Consider the following 16,933-nt stretch of genomic DNA (forward strand, 5'->3'; position numbering starts at 1 on the left):
ACCACGTGGAGCCAGATGTGGTAGCCCATGTCTGGATTCCCAGTGCTCCTATGAGATGGGAGTCTCGTGGCCCAGTGAGCTTGGCTCACAGTATCAACAATGAAGATCCTGTCTCAATCAAGATTTAAAAACAGCAAGGGACAATACCTGAGGCTAGCCTCTGACCTCCACATAGACACTGTGGTACACGCTACACACACAAACCTGACTCACACACCATGTGTGCACATGGAGAGAGAGAGAGAGAGAGAGAGAGAGAGAGAGAGAGAGAGAGAGAGAGAGAGAGAGAGAGATTTAAATATATATTTGGAGATGAAAATAGGATACTACAAATAGCAGAAATGAGGTTGTCATAATGGGAAAAAATGAGCAGAGGTTCCTGGAGTTCCATCCTGCTCTCCTATCATCCACATTTATGACTGAGTGTCTGGGCTTCCTGTGTATAATAGACTAAGTTTCATTCAGATGCACAGAAAATTTAGACGTCTTCAGGACCTGTTCTCAGAGCTATGTGGCTAGGAATGCAATGACAGGGTTGGTCCTCTGGTTTGGGGACAATACATCTCCCTGATGACTACAGGCAAAGGGTTTATCCTCCTATATAAAATAGGTATTAGGGCTGGAGAGATGGCTCAGTGGTTAAGAGCACTGATTGTTCTTCCAGAGGACCCGAGTTCAATTCCCAGCACCCACATGGCAGCTTACAACTGTCTGTAACTCCAGTGCAGGCAAAACACCAATGCACATGAAATACAATAAATAAATTTAAAATAAATAAATAGAGAAATAGAGAAATAGAGAAATAGATAAATAGATAAATAGATAAATAAATAAATAAATAAATAAATAAATAAATAAATAAATAAATAAATAAATAAATAAATAAAATAGGTATTAGAAAAGCTTTCATTTGTCTATGGCCCCTTGGTCATGTCAACATATTATTAACTGTTGAAAAGAGCAATTTGTCTAGAGATATTTGGAGCAAAAAGACATTTGCGTATTTCATCATGGATACCAACCAAAGACCAGGAGAGCAGGGAGCAGAGCCACCGTGTTGGAGTAGCATGTTCTAAGTACTAGCCACAACCCCGCATTGGAACACCTGCTGGTTTTTACTCAGCAAACTTTTTTGGAATGCTTACAGTGATACTGTCTCATTTGTTAGGACTTTGGGGGGTTGTGTGTTTGTGAAAGAGCAAGAGGGAGTGAGCAAAGGAGAAAGAGAGGAGTGCGATGGGTAAGGGACACCAGCTAAGTGATGGTGAGAACAGGAAACACTATCGAGCTTCTGGGAAATTTCCAGACTTGCCATCTGAAGATCCTGAGTCAGACCACCGCCAAAGGTTGAGCACCTGAGTCAGTGTTTTCAGGGAGGGATCCAATGTTACGGTTACAGGTGGTCCATGACCACACGAAGATCATCGCACATGACAATAACAGGATGTAGAGGTCAAGAATGAGAAACTTGAATTGAAACCAGCCAGGCTGGTGATACACCCTGGTTAACCAAGAACCGGAGAGACTTTGGTCGGCCCAAGTCTTTGAGTGCCAATAGCAACACAGAACAGCAGGTGCATTTCCTCTACATTTGCAAAATAATCCATTCATAGGACACAGGAGAACAAGGGTGCATTTTAGGAAGGTCATCGAAATGGCCGCAGGAGGAATGGCTAACCACACTGAAAGTTGTGTGGCCACAGTAATCAGAGTTAGTGGAGCTGAGAAAACTGTGGATAAGAAAGAGGAAGTGAAGGATCTGGGTAAAGGGAGCTGTGAGTAAAGTTTAAAAGACACGTGTGCCTATACTATATCCAAAGGGCCCGATAGACTCTTGCCAAGAGTCCTCAGGTAATGGACTGGTACACAGCTGCCTCATGAAATATGATTTACCCTTTTTCACTTATCTAGTTCGTTTCGAGGAGTTTTAGCATCAGAGACTCTACTAAGTGCTGAGTGAATCCATCCAAACCAAAGGCTGGAGCTGGAGAGCTGGTTCAGTGGTGAGGGTCACAGACTGTCCTTGCAGAGGACCTAGCACCCACATCAGGCAGTCACAACCACTCGGAACTCTAGCTCTGGAGGGATCCCACACCTCTGGCCCCCAGGAGCCCCTGCACACACATGGGCATATCCCCTCCGCCCCCCAAGACACAAAATTAAAACATTTTTGAAAACCAAACTCAAACACAACACTTAAATACAAGGCTGATTAAGGCAGCACCATAAAACAGTCACCAAAAAAGTTTTATTTAATTAAAAATATTATACATGTTGTTGCATTTTCATGGAAAATATTGAGTTAAAAAAAAACACAACAGTGTTAGTTTTCAGGAACTTCCATGCACCCATTCTACCTCCTGCTGATTTCTTCTTTCTTTCTGTGGTATAAACTTTGTGTCTGTGAGGAGTAGGGGCCACAGTACTGGAGCTTCCCAGAAGACCAGACCTACAGGGCTCGTGAGTGAAACAGTTCCTGGAAAACAGTGTTCTGTCAGGTTTACATAAACACCACCAGCTTTGGTTTCCTTGCAAATCATTGAAGAAAACAAAAACAAAAACAGAAAAGGAGTGTAAAAACTCCAGTGCTGAAGTCAATACCAGTTGAGTACAACTGAGCACTGAGCTACAGCCTCATCCAATTTCCAAGCCAGTAAACCCAGGACCTTGTGTCCTTCCTGATCTATTAGTGTCCTGAGCTCCCCAACAAAACTTCCCCAGAACCCGCTGTGGGAAGACACTGATATATAGTGTTTATATTCAAACCACCAGCAAATACATTAACAGCACATGAAACACCCAGGTACAATATCAGTTAAAAATACACGTTGGAACAATATAACCATTGGAATCACTGGCTATCACATAGCTGTGTGGACAAATTTTTAAATCTTCATGTAATTATACACTTGTTAAAAAAAATAACAGCATGAAAATTTTAAAAATTATTTAAGTCAAACATCTCACAGGTAAATACAAGATGTGGACAATATAACCCCATCTTTCGTCCATTCCTTTCTTTGGACTGTGCCATTCCCTAATATTTCCCTGACCCCACATCATAATGCTACATCCTTATGTTGCTTCCAAGTGATGCTTTCACTAAAATTGTTCTGACATAACAGAAATATCCCAGTGCTCTGTTCTTGGTCCTTAGCTTTAAATTGTAGTATGCTTAATTTGAATTCTGCATCCAGTTTCATATTAAGAAGGCACACTCTCCTTAAAATACACAACCGAGTAAAAATAGCTGGAGAGCAAAAGAAAGTTGAAATTGCCTCAGCTTTTAGAGATTGAAATACAGTCTTTCTTCTTCATGAATGGCCTTTCAGTTGATGGGAATAAAATAAGGCTGAAATTGCTTTTCACATTCGGGCTCTGTTGGGGGCATTTTCACATAGACCCCTGTTGTAAGAGGACTTCTTTTCTTTAGCTGCCAAAACACAAAACGAAGCAGCAATTATTAGCAAAGAATACAGAAGACACTTTTAACCATAATAGGGCTCAGCAAATATTGAGTCCCTCTCCAGCAAAAGTAAACAGCCACAATAACATACAGAATTATAAACTCTGGGAGACTTTCTTGATTCAGCTATTCAAATTCACCTAAGATAAATAATTGTGCAATTCAAATGCAAACTAACAACCATTTTCACACAATGGAAAGGAGGAAAAAAGGCTTTGAGACAACTTCACCCAGAACACCCAAAATGCCCAAGATAATTGAGTAGATCTCGTCTGTGATAATCAATGTACTGTAAATATTTAAAGGTGGCTTTTGATATCCTGTTTTGAAGCTACATTTCTCATCTCCACTCCTCTTCTGCTTTTTATTGCTTTTTCCTTGGCTGCATTCGTTCCCAGTTTCTACCACCTCAACTTCAACAACTGATACCTGCTCAGTTAGCCTGGGTGCTAACTTCAGAGCACATAAAAAAGGAAGACAGAACAACAGAACTGAGGCCCAACGACAATTTGTGTGTGTGTGTGTGTGTGTGTGTGTGTGTGTGTGTGTGAATGTGTGTGTGTGTGTGTGTGTGTATGTGTGTGTGTGTGTGTGTGTCAAAAACAGAGACACGGGCAGAGAGACAGAAAATGACAGAGAGACAAAGGGAGAGAGAGAAGGAAAATGGAGGAGGAGGAAGAAGAGGAAGAGGAGGAGGAGAGGGAAAGGGAACACAAAGGATGTTGTTTGTGATAAGGAAAACCAGCCTTCCACAGCAGTGGCTGAGGAGGTCTGTTAGAAATCCTGACTGGAGACTTCATTCCATACTTCTCTCTTTTCAGTACCAATATAGTAAATAAAAAGCAGGACTCATTCCCTGAGCTAGGGAGGAGGTCCAGGCACTTTAGTAAGTAGATAATATAATGAGAACAGGTATTATACAAGTAGCTACAGTTTGAACAAAGAAAGCACAAGGGTGGCACCAAGAGATGGTTTTCAGTGTAGAAACATTCAGGAGAAAGATAAAAATCCATCCAGGTGGTTCTAACTAGCAGCAGTTGCTCAACATTATCCTGTGTTCTAGGGTTACTAAGATTAGGGCCATAGCCATGATGGTGAAAACCAAAACAGCTGCCCCATGTTGTTCAAACAGTTACTCAAACTGAAACCCTACTCAGAAGCACACAAACATTCACTGTCAAACATGCTCACGTACAATATTAGTCATCCCGAAACCTCAAAGGCCAGTGCATGGGGTTCTAGTGTGTTCTTTACCCTACCCTTCCTGCTCTCTGTTTATTGCTTCAACTCCACACCATCACTTGGTCAGTAGGGTACATGTGTCCCCATTAACTGCGGAGCAACATCAGCACCACACTCACCATTTTGCTCAAAGAAACAGCAGTGATCAGGAAACTGTAAAAAAACAATCCTGAACTAACTGCAGCAAGAATCCAAAGGAGGGCATCAGAATCTGGGCAGGGTTCTGGATCTGCAACAGAAAGCAGAAAATAAACCTACTGAGATAGTTTTCAATTCTGGGGCCCTACTTCCTCATGAGTGAAGAAAAGAAGAAGAAAGGAGAAGGAAAAAGAAAAGAAGAGGAGGAAGAGGAAGGAGGAGGAGGAGGAGGAGGAGGAGGAGGAGGAGGAGGAGGAGGAGGAGGAGGAGGAGGAGGAGAAGAAGAAGAAGAAGAAGAAGAAGAAGAAGAAGAAGAAGAAGAAGAAGAAGAAGAAGAAGAAGAAGAAGAAGAAGAAGAATCAGCTGGAAGCTTTGCTAGCCAACCCTAACTTGTATGGCAACCCACACGTAAGTCTGACTGTTTGATGTGTGACTTCCCCACAGTGCCATCACAAGGACAAGGGCACTTCTTGATGGTTATAAAAGAGCAAGTGCCCTAGCCTATCAGCAGCATAAAACACCTCCCCAAACACATTCTATTGTAGTCAGAGTGGTGGTTACGTAACTGCTCATCATAAGCAAGACTGCCATCTACTAGGGAATTCCTAGCTGTGAATCACAGTCCTAACTATGAAGAACCTCAAACCAAGGGACAAAACTATTCTGGTATAAAGACAACAGCAATGGAACAGACACATTCTGAGTGAAATGGCTTTGCTCACCAATGACATAAATCTGGGTCCCATTGCCCATGCCCACAAAGTATGGTGGTGGGTACATGAGTTCCACCTTGCAGAAGTACAGTCCAGTGTCGGCAGCTCTCAGTCCTTGGATGGTGAGGTTCACTTTGCTTTCATTGAAGGTACCACTACAGAAGGGATCATCTAGGAAGCCCAACTTATTCTTCACTGTGAATGTGGAGGCACAGACCTCAGTCATCATCTGGTCATTTGTCTGCCGCAGCACTGTCACTCGGACCTCATCAGTGTTGTGTGAAGATGTGTATTCACATGGAAAGCTGGCGACACCGTGGCTGCTGGCCAATACCACCGAAGGCTGGGTCACATGTATGGCTGGCATGGAAAAGTCAAAGGGAACTCAGTGGACTCACAGTCACTCATGGCTGAGACTACTAGACCACACTTTATGGCAGAGGAGGTTTATCTTGTATGAGCTATAAGCTCACCCCTCAACAAATTCATCACCCCCCCTTATTCTTTGCCTCTCCATCCATCTATCCTGGCACCCCACCTCCCATCTTTCAGCTGTCTTCAGTCATTCGCCAAGATTCCCTTACTGATAGTTTCTTGAAGAGAGTTGGCCATGGCAAGGAGAACCGTGGTGTATCAAATAGAAGACCTGGCTCTCATGAAATGTGTCATTTTTGGCAAATCGTTCTTCCTTTCATTTTCTCTCTCATGCAGTAAGAACGAGGGGTGGGCTACACAACAGTGCAGTGTCTTCCAGCCTCAGCATTCTATGGTGATAGTAGAACTCTATCACGCAGGGAGGATAGTGGATAGAGGAAGTTTTGGAGCTTGGGGTGCAGAACCTTGCCTCATCTCTCAAAGTAAACCTCAAAATGTCCTGCCTATTTATATAAGTCTACCTCTGTCAGCCAGGAGCATTGAACCTCAGCCCAATGTACTGGTTACCCTTTTCCTGGCCTCACAGTGGTAGAGTGGCCTGTGATGTTAGCCGAGGAAGCCACAGAACCTAAAACACCAGGTCGTTTCCTCTCAGGGTTGAGGCAACCCTGATGCTAACTTCTGTGGGCTTCCTTTCCTCTTCCGCCTTCCTTCTCTCCTTCACTTAACACTTTCCTGGTCCTTTGGGTTTTTTTGTTTGTTTGTTTGTTTTTTCTCTTTCCTGTCTGTATACTACAAGAGAAGGGAGTCCATTTCTCTACATAAACATGCTTTCATCATTTGAAATTAGTGACTTTGCAGCCTGGTATTGGTAGTATTTATCTGTAATCCCAACACACAGGAGATGAAGGCCAACCTCAGCTAAACAACAAGACATTGTTTTAAAAACCAAATTCCAACAAGCTAAAGGGCTGGAGATATTGCTCAGTGGTAGAGCACTCATGTAGAGTATACAAGGCTTTGGGTTCTACCCTAGGCACTCAGTTTAAAAGTGGTTTTGTGTCATATTATATTTTCATAACTAACCTGGCTGCTATCTGGTCAATATTGCAGATTACACCCAAAACTTAAACTGAACAGTGTCATTGGCAGTTTACTAACATCAATTGCAAAAAACAAGACAATAACTAGTATTCAGTGTCCTCCATATTGTAATCTTGAATACTACTCCAAGCTTAGTTTCCAAGACCACCCCTCCTACCCACAAATCAGTCTATAGAAGATACACTAGTCTTTCTTGCAAGGACCTGTACTGAGTAACATTTGTCCTCCGAAAAGATAACAATATGGCAGCAGTCGTTGCCATGGTTATTTCGACAGCACGGCTGGTGAAGCAGCAGGTGTCTGCCTGGCCCTCATCTCTACTCTCAGAGATACTCTCTGAGCATCCTTTGCCCCATGGAAACCCCACTAGAGTGTTTAAGGAAGTTATCTCCCACATTAAAGCTTTCGTGACCTATTCAGACAAGAAACTGTACATAACTATCACTTCTTTGGTAAAATTAAATCATCAAATATCACTTATGCATCAGTTTCACACAAACTGCATAATTCTTTAATTTAAAAGGTCTTGAGAGAGGAAGGGTGAGGGTCCAGTAGATATCTGCATTTCATGGCACATAACCAGCCTGGTACCAGCCTCTCTGGAGTTTTTAACTTCATTCAGAAATCATGGATTTGCACTTAAAATCCATACATAGGTAATGTAACAATTAGGGATTTTATGAAGAAAAAAATAAAAAGAATCTTAGGCCAAACAGACTAGTGTTTGTTTTCCTCCCTCCTTCCCTTCCTCCCTTGCTTCCATCTTCCCTTCCTTCCTCCCTCCCTCCCTCCTCTCTCCCTTCCTTCCATCTTCCACATCTTCCTTCTTCCCTTCCTACCATCTTCCTTTTCTTCTTTCAGTTTCGAACTATTTCATCTTTAAAACAATTAGCTAATTTATTTTTCCTTCACTTATTTTTTATTGTTTCTTTCATTTTTTTGAAAATAGAATGTAATTACATTATTTCTCCTTTCTTCCCTCCATACCCTCCCATGCACCCCTCCTTCTTTTCTTTCAAATTCATGACCTCTTTTTCATTAAATGTTGTGACGTGTATATTTGTACGGGTATGCATTCTTAAATGCAACCTGCTCAGTTTGTTGCTGTCCATTTGGTATTGGAGAGCTAGTTGGTGTGCTTTTCCCTAGGGAAGCCTCCTGCTCTCCATATTCCTTAGCTGCCTATAGTTATTTGTATGGAGTTGAGGTCTCTTGGTCTTTCCCCCATACACTTGAGAATGTCTATTGCTCATGTCCTTGTTCAGTTCCTGTTTAGGCAGTCATGTCGGTGAGACTTTATGGGGGTAGCATCTGACATTCCTAGGAGACACAATCTCACCGTAAACTCGATGTACCTCAGGCTCTCGCAGTCTTTCCGGCCCCTCTTCTGCTATGTCCCCTGAGCCTTAGGTGTGGTTACTCAAAGAACTACGAGTGTCTCAAAAACTTAAAGTGAAGGAGGAAAGAATTTTTATTTATTTAAATCTAGGTGTTTTGTTTTTGTTTTTGTTTCAAGGAGGAAAATCTTAAGGTCACTCTGATACCAAGATCAAATATACTCAGGATTTTGGAAGCCTTCCCCCGCCCCCCCCCCACACACACACACTTAAATCTCTTAATTTTACAGTATTTCCTCCTAGTGTTATACAAGTGTCTGAACTTGTTCTCCCCGCAAACCAGCTCTCATGGAGTCATTAAACCCAGCTGTCTGGAATCTCAGCAATCTGCTGTGAGCAGCCTGTGCTCTTTTGCTGCTGCTAGCCCACCCTCAACCTGTCTTGGAACGCAGAGCTTTTAAGCTCAAAGGTAGAGATTTGCCTTTCACTTCTGGCTCTTTATAAATCACTGTCCTTAGCTGCTGAAAGAAATGAAACCCGTGTAGGAAAAACACCTTCCTCCACCTCCATGCTCCAGAAGCCTCCACTCACCTTTGGAGAAGGTCGGGATGGAGAGACAAGCAAGCAGGACCACAAAGGGCCAGTTCCTAGAAGCTAGCTGCAGCTGAGCCTTGCACCTCGGGACTCCAAGGCAAGCCATGGCTTTATGGGAACCGTGCTCAGGTCTTCAGGAAGCGGAGTGAAACCTTTCAGGATCCTGAAGCGTTGAAATGTGTTTGAACCTACACAGATTCAAGGACTTTATATAGACAGCTTTGATCCCAGGTAGGTGCTACATGTGTGTACCACAAACACGGCACCTGAACAGAGGACCTTTTTGTTTTGGTTTTACGAGAAAGGAAGCCGTGGGTTTGAGCTGTTCCGTCCGACGACGTCGTAAAGACTCAAAGTAAAACTGACAAAACAAGCAGATCCAGGGCTGGAAAAATCTACTCAACTTGAAACTGAAGCTTCCAGTCACCTCCGAGGATCTGGATCTGTGGAGCCTTGGAGAGCAGAATTTCCTGTCGTACAAGGCACTCACTACTCAGCCCGATCCCAAGTTTATCCAGCCATCTGGTCACCTTTCACCTCCCAGTTCTTTTCCTTGACATCCTCACGGCAAGCCCTTAGTCCTAGGGCTGATGGCAGAATTTGTCTATGGCAGGCATCCATAAAAAATGTGTTTTAGCCGTGAGGGTCCATCCCTCTGTGAGTCCCTCAGTACACAAAACAGTTTATTTCACCTAACTCCATTTCGTGGGGAGAAAATGCCAGAATCACAGAAATGAATCACACACACACACACACACACACACACACACACACACACACACACACACAAAGCAGGGAAAACTGTCTCTGGTTTTGCCGATTGGGAAAGAATTTGGTTGTTCTTAAAGCCTTCACAAAGGCAAGAGAAAGTTGTAGATGGTCCGGGAAAAGTCAACCCAAATGAAAAGACATTCAAAACCTCCAGAGGACAACGAATTTTTTATTTTTTTTTAATAGTAAGACTTTTATTTTGTTTGTTTGATTGGTTGGTTGGTTGGTTGGTTGGGGTTTTTGTTTTGTTTTGGTTTTTGGTTTTTTGAGGCAGGGTTTCTCTGTGTAGCCTTGTCTTTCTAAACAATTAAAAACTCAAAACTAGGATGAAAATACAGTTCAGTAATGGAGACACAGCCCAGTGATGGAGATACAGCTCAGAGGTAGAGTACTTGCCTAGCATGCAGGAGGCCTTGGCTTCATTTTCTAGCACCACAAAAGAAATTTCAAAACTAAGGATAGATATGACCACAATTCTTTAACTCATGAAAGCTATAGAGAAGACAAATGTTCATCCATAAATACTATGATATTTTTTATAATATTAAATTATTCAGAATTTTTAGTATTTAGAATATTTAAGTATTATATATTAGTGCATATTAAATATTTAGGATGCTTAGTACACACGTATTTATAATACATTGTTTAGAATACTAAACATTGAAGGCTCTCCTCATATCTGGGCAGTTTTCATATAGTTCAAGGATGAAAGGGATGTTTTTTAAGAATCTATAACATGCTAGGAAATGTGTGCACTTACGATAACAACATAAAAACATAGTGGATTGCCTGGCATGGCAGCGCATACCTTTAACCCCAGCACTTGGAAAGCAGAGGCAGGTACGTGCTCCAGTGTTTCTGTGGTTTCCTGCCGTCTCTACGCCCCATCAGAGGAGGCTCTGTAGAGTAGGGACTGTGTGTTTCCTTTAGAGCCTATCTGCTAGCATTCTCTCTCACGTGCCTTTCTTTCCGCATGCCATTCCCCCACATGCTTCTTGGAGGTCTTAACACATTTACACAGGCTTCCTATGCCTTCTTTTCTCCCGTTATTTAATTTCTCCTCTCCACATCCTCTAATATTTAGCTAAGTCACCAAAACCCTAAGAAATCTGCTGAGCTGTGTCTCTTTCCTATATTTCCCCAGCACTTTAGAGAAGCCCGTAAGCCCCAATTCACATGCCAAGAAGCAATGGCAACTTAATCGAATTTTTTATGGCCCAGGTCCCAGACTAGACACTAAAGACTTTAAAAGTGTGTGTGTGTATATATATATATATATATATATATATATATATATATATATATATATATATATATATACATGTTCCTGTCCTCTAGGACAGATAGCTCATCATAATCATGGCAGAGTGAGAATGAGATAGATAATAAGAGTTGAAGTATTACACAACCTATAGAGGAGCAGAAGCCATTGGTTCAGCCATAGACGTTAGGAAAGTCTTCTTGGAGGAGGAAAATCCTGGGCTCCTTATTAATGACAAAAGTAAGGAGAAAGCGTATTCAGACAAAAAGAACAGTATTTGCCAGACAACCTGTGAAGAACAATACCTCTGCAAAAGCCAGTGACACACAAAAAGCCATCAGCACAACTAAGTCAAACTTCATTAAGCTTTCTTCTGGTCCAGAAAGAGAGGGAGGATAGATTCAATGAGTGAGATATAATCAGACAGGGTTCTATAAGACAAATTGCTAAATGGTCTTATTAATAAAAAACCCGGGTATAGGAGATCTAGTTCCTATACCCACGCCTATATCTTTTCTGTGCCTGGCATCTCACTTCCCCTCTCCATCCAGCTCTATCACTTCCTCTTTCTGCCTAGCTCTATCACTAAAAAGGGGAAATGCTGTGGGATAATGCTCTTGCACACTGGTTTAATAAAATGCTGATTGGCCAGTAGCCAGGCAGGAAGTATAGGCAGGATAAGCAGACTAGAAGAATGTTGGCAAGAGGAAGGGTAGAGTGAGGAGGGGCCAGTCAGACACAAAGGAAGCAAGATGACAAGGCAGAACTGTGAAAAGGTACCAAGCTACATGGCTAAACATAGATAAGAATTATGGGTTAATTTAAGTGTAAGAGCTAGTCAATAATAAGCCCAAGCTAATGGCCAAGCAGTTATAATTAATATAAGCTTCTGAGTGATTATTTTATAAGTGGCTATGGGATCGCGGGCAGGCAGGACCAGAGAAAACTTACTACTACAGGGGTCTGCTGCAATACCCCCAAGCAACAAGAATTCTCAAAGTTTTCATGTAAAGAACATGTAGTAAATATATTCTGACTTGCAGACCATGTGGTCTGTTGCCATTACTTGGTTCTTTAAGTTTAGACCATGCTTAAACAAATGTGTGGCTGCTTTCTAATAAAGCATTATTCATAAACACAAATGGAGGCTGGACTTGGCCTGTGGACCATAGCTTTTTAGCCCCTCGTCTAACAAAGGTAATGATAGCTTTGGAGACAAGGTTCCTAGGGGACTAATCTGTAGTCATTGAATAAAGGGAGTGATTTGACAGGGCACAAGATTTATAGTTTGGGAGGAAGAAACTATGGTCTTTAGTTTCTTTTCCAGTTGCTGTGACAAAATGCCCTGACAAAAGTAACTTAAGGGAAAGGGGACTTGTAGCTAGAGTTTTCCTGCCTGGTCCACAGTCAGGACAAATCTCTGTCACCCACCAGTCCCACAGCCACTCAGACCCAACCAAGTAAACACACAGAGACTTATATTGCTTACAAACTGTGTGGCCGTGGCAGGCTTCTTGCTAAGTGTTCTTATATCTTAAATTAATCCATTTCCATAAATCTATACCTTGCCACGTGGCTCGTGGCTTACCGGCATCTTCACATGCTGCTCGTCATGGCAGCGGCTGGTAGTATCTCCCTCCACCTTCCTGTTCTCTCAATTCTCCTCTCTGTTAGTCCCGCCTATACTTCCTGCCTGGCTACTGGCCAATCAGTGTTTTATTTGTTGACCAATCAGAGCAACACATTTGACATACAGACCATCCCACAGCAGGGACTTATTTGGGCTCACAGCTCAGGGCTCACAATTCAAGGCTCCACTATAGTCCATTACAGCAGGGTAGTCAAGGCAGCAGGACCTTGAAGTGGCTGCTGGTCACAGTTAACCTAATCAACACAATCCCTCACAGGCATGCCCTGAGACTAACTCATCTCTCACAGGTGTGCCCAGATGTTTGCCTTCTAGGTGATCCCAGACCCCCACCAAGTGAAGATTAACACTAACCATCACAAGTGTAGTGATCAGAAATTGTCAAACATTTGTCATTCTATCTCACTCAAGTCTCATAAAAACCAGACAAAATAAGGATCACTACTTTTCCCAGTTAATAAAGAAATAAAGCAAGGCCTTGAGAGTTAGCTGATTTATCATGTCCCCTAAAAAAGGAGACATAGAAGTCAAAGAGAGCTGAATTCAAATCCTACCATGGAGACTTGCGAGCCTACTATCCCCTAGGCAATGGCCTCTACTTAATCAAGATGCCTTCAAGGGTAATGCTGTCACATGGAGAATGATGGCTAGCAACTCAGTAAGCAGGAATCCTCTACTCTAGGATCACTGAGAAGACAAAAGTGCAATTATTGGAATAAAGAAGATGGAAAAGTGAATCATGGCTTCCATTTGAGCACATTAAGCCTAGGGCATCTGTAGAATGACCCAAACACAGTTTCCAACAGGAATCCTGAGGGAAGAGGTATGATCCCAAAGACATTACCTTAAACAACTATGAAAACACAGGTCAAGGCGTGAAATGAACATTCTGGAAATGTTTGATGAATGTATTAAGACAGTTGGAAAAGATGAAGATGGTAATAAGAACTTTCAAAGACATCTTACCGGGTTTTCTAATTTTGCTTTTATGAAACTCTCTTTGTCACTGCAAGAAAATTCAATGACTATAAAACAGCATGTGTGGAAGACTGTTGATGAAAAGATATTCATATATATCACTCACTAGATGACTGGACTGGTACACTGGTAAAAGGTAACTGGGTTTGGTAGATCGTGCAGTCCACTCATGATGGAACGTTCTGAAATCATGTGCCTCCAGACACAGGGAATTGAGAAGGCCGCAACACCTCTGCAGCAAGACTGCCAGGATGTTTGCGTTGAGTCTAACCCTGGAGAAGTTATCAGTCAAACCTGTGCCTCACAAAACTCTTGGCCTGGAATTATGCTTCCTTTTAAAAGTTAATATCTTGGAAAATACTAAAAAGAAAACCCTGGAAAACAATTCTAGACTAAAGAGGAAGATGAAAACATGCTAAGGATTGGATGTGTGAGCCTTGATCGTGGGCACCACTGAGAGACATGAGGAAATATAAGCAGGAACTGTACAGTAACTCTATTTTACTATTAACTCTTTGGATGTCAGCAAATAGCTCACAGTTGGCTGAGCACAAATCGTGTGTGTGTGTGTGTGTGTGTGTGTGTGTGTGTGTGTGTGTGTGTGTAGTGTTAGCTCATGTGTGTTGGAATCAAAGAGGAAAAAGAATAAAGCAATAGTGGCAATGTTAACGAATTATGAATGTAGCTAATTAATAAGTGTGTGTGTGTGTGTGTGTGTGTGTGTGTGTGTGTGTGTGTTCATGAAACCATTTCTAAACATCCTTTGTTAAGTTGGAAGGTTTCCAACATAAAGCGTAAGAAGCACGAATGAGAAGGTCAGCTATTAAGGTGGTAAGCAATATGCCACCTCGGAAATAACAGAACATAGAGAGGACGAGTTGCCTGCTCAGGGTTACTCCCATCCTCTTTCCTCAGACCCCTGTTTCCCCTGGAAGGCAGGGCCTTGTGTCTATTGACCCTGTTACATTGGCATCTGAAGTATTTAGGCCAGAATGAGATTTTTCCTCTCTTCTGTCTCCCTGACTCATGCCCTGGGTACAGTAGTAACAGTACCTTCCTATGTCAAGTGAGTTCTGTTCTATGATGTCATTTCTCCCCAAAACCTAATTGCGCTCCCCTCACCAACTGGGTCCCTTTAGTCTTAAAGCTGATACCCCCTTCCACTGTGGCTAGTGTTGGGGTGCACCGCCCCTGCCCTCCTTAGTGTCTCTCAAGGGAGTCTTTCATTGACTCTCTAATTTGAACCACCTGCTTCTTGTCAAAACCTTGATCAATCTGGCAGTACCTACCAAGCAGAGGACACTAGATTTAAATATTTGCCCCTCATTTCTACCCAGTACATATTTTCCCCTATTACATTATATACAACAATAACACATGACATCATGTGGCTTATATTTATGCTAATCACCCCTGTAGAGTTCTGCCTCCCCTACATTGTATCTATTCCAGGACACTTGCAGACATACCTCACATGTAGTAGCCTACCAGGGCCCCTTTGTATGTAGAAGATATTAGAGAACTTCTGTGTTTCAACTTAGCCCTCAAGCCTCATTATTTCTCTTAATCTCATTCAGCACTGAGAACGTAATAATAATTAAAGGGACAATTGGAAGAGCCTGGCAGGGTGGTTAATAGTATGGTTGGAGTCTCACAGACAGAGGTTCAAATCCTGGTTGTATTGTTTCCTACAAGTACTAGTAGAGACCGAAGGACACCTTGAGGGAGTGAGGCTCTCCTTCCCCCTCAGGTTGTCAGGCTTGGTGGTCAACACCTTTCCTCGCTGAACCTGCCCCCATAGAAGACATTCAAGTTCTCTGTCCCTCATCTTCTCTGTCCCTAAAGTACGTCTCATTCTAAGGATTGTATTGTTGTTGTCATGGTTCAATGAGCCTGTGCCAACAAATCAGTCAACTATGTCCAAAATAATGAAAAGACTAGTCTGAGAAATACTGTAGAGGGCAGTGGGAATGTACCCTGACACTAGCCACAGTTGATGGGGGTTTTAGCCCGAGGACTACAATTTAATATTACCTTATCTGTTGAACACGAAGTTACCAATTTCTACCTTCAGTTTTTACACACGCGCCCTGTTCATTGTTCCCTCTATTTGATGGATGGTATCTTAGAATAAAACCGGGTTCTGTGCTAACACTCCTGCTTGCTGGATTTCTGTCCCTGTCCTGTCTTCCTTAGTTCCTGAAAGCAAATAGTTGTTTTCTTCCTGTCTAATCGAATTAAAAGCCTCACAGCTCTACACAGAACCTAAACCTACAGCTCTCACGATGTTATTCTATGGCTGGTTGTTCAAATGTCTGAGGGGACTGCTCTCCTGGATACTGTCATTTCAGGTTTGGAAGGGGAAAGTCGGTTTTATGTTTACTTTTACCTCTCTGATTTTTTTTTTAGGTTGGTGGTGAAGGAAATGAAAATCACTGGCTAAAATTAGGATCCGGGGATTCACTGTGACTTCATCTAGTCACTGTCTTCCTCTATCCAAATTGCCTGAGTAAACCCCAGATTGGCTTTATAGTATTCTTGGTGGTTAGTGGACTTGAAAGCTCTCTCAAGATTTGCATAATTCTCAGTGGTGCCCGCACAAAGCATATGAGAATTCCAAATGAGGTGGGGTAACTGAACCGCTCAGCTTAATCATAAAATTCCTTCAGTTTTCAAAGCTCATTCTGAACTTGATTCAACTTTTTCATATCTTTGAATTGTTTTCCTTCTTTTTTTCTTTCCCCAACTAGTACACCCAAACTACCAGCCTTCGGTTGAAAGGTTTGCACCTGGCACTGGGTGTGCTACATTCTGCAAAACATCCTTTGCGCGACGGTTTCAGAGGCAATGGGAAGAATGAAGAGTCTAATATTTGCATAGTGTGCAGTTTCAAGACATCCCATTACGTGGAGCCTATAATCTTGCCTAATTAAGGTTATATACTCTATTTTCGTGTTCATTAGCTCATCACAATACAGCTCCTTTCAAAATCGACTTCAAAGGAAAAAGGTAATCATCTACCAAAGAGATTGCCAAAGAAGAATCTATCAATCTCACTTCGAAAGGCTATGCAAAGTGACTGGAAAGAAATGATGAACTTCACTACCACGAGAGGGTGGAAATATGGGCCGAGCCAGACTTATTTAAATAAATGCAGCAGATTAATTTCAGTCCCTAGGCAACCAGAATCCACATCATAAATTAAGTAAAGATGGATGCTTCTGAGTGGTGGGCTTTCTGTACGCTCTTTCATGGGGTTATGTGGCTAGTTCTTGCTGGCTTTTCAGTTGACATTATCCCCTA

The 16,933-nt window shown here is 42.2% G+C and overlaps 1 protein-coding gene across 2 annotated transcripts; it reads right to left on the reverse strand.

Moving 5' to 3' along the window:
- Window positions 1–3,328: 3,328 nt before the first annotated feature.
- Ctla4 (cytotoxic T-lymphocyte associated protein 4) lies at window positions 3,329–9,075 on the reverse strand. 2 transcript variants are annotated; one of them, XM_059278837.1, is made up of 4 exons: window positions 8,967–9,075; window positions 5,569–5,919; window positions 4,828–4,937; window positions 3,329–3,433 (listed from the first exon to the last, which is right to left on the reverse strand). In XM_059278837.1, exons 1-4 carry the CDS (start codon window positions 9,073–9,075, stop codon window positions 3,329–3,331), a joined length of 675 nt encoding a protein of 224 aa, XP_059134820.1. The 2 variants fall into 2 exon arrangements, with proteins under 2 accessions (XP_059134820.1, XP_059134821.1); XM_059278838.1 differs by lacking the exon at window positions 4,828–4,937 and having other exon boundaries at window positions 3,366–3,433.
- Window positions 9,076–16,933: the final 7,858 nt, after the last annotated feature.

The sequence above is a fragment of the Peromyscus eremicus genome, chromosome 13, assembly GCF_949786415.1.
Source record: "Peromyscus eremicus chromosome 13, PerEre_H2_v1, whole genome shotgun sequence".
Classification (NCBI taxonomy): Eukaryota; Metazoa; Chordata; class Mammalia; order Rodentia; family Cricetidae; genus Peromyscus; species Peromyscus eremicus.

Bases quoted from the DNA above. Each gene is read 5' to 3' on its own strand.
- Ctla4 (XM_059278837.1), bottom strand. From the start codon at position 9,075: ATGGCTTGCCTTGGAGTCCCGAGGTGCAAGGCTCAGCTGCAGCTAGCT. The intron at 4,938-5,568 runs GTGAGCAAAGCC...TTTCTGTTGCAG, and splicing joins GACCCAGATTTATGTCATTG to ATCCAGAACCCTGCCCAGAT. The intron at 3,434-4,827 runs GTGAGTGTGGTG...GTGTTTTGGCAG, and splicing joins CTGTTTCTTTGAGCAAAATG to CTAAAGAAAAGAAGTCCTCT.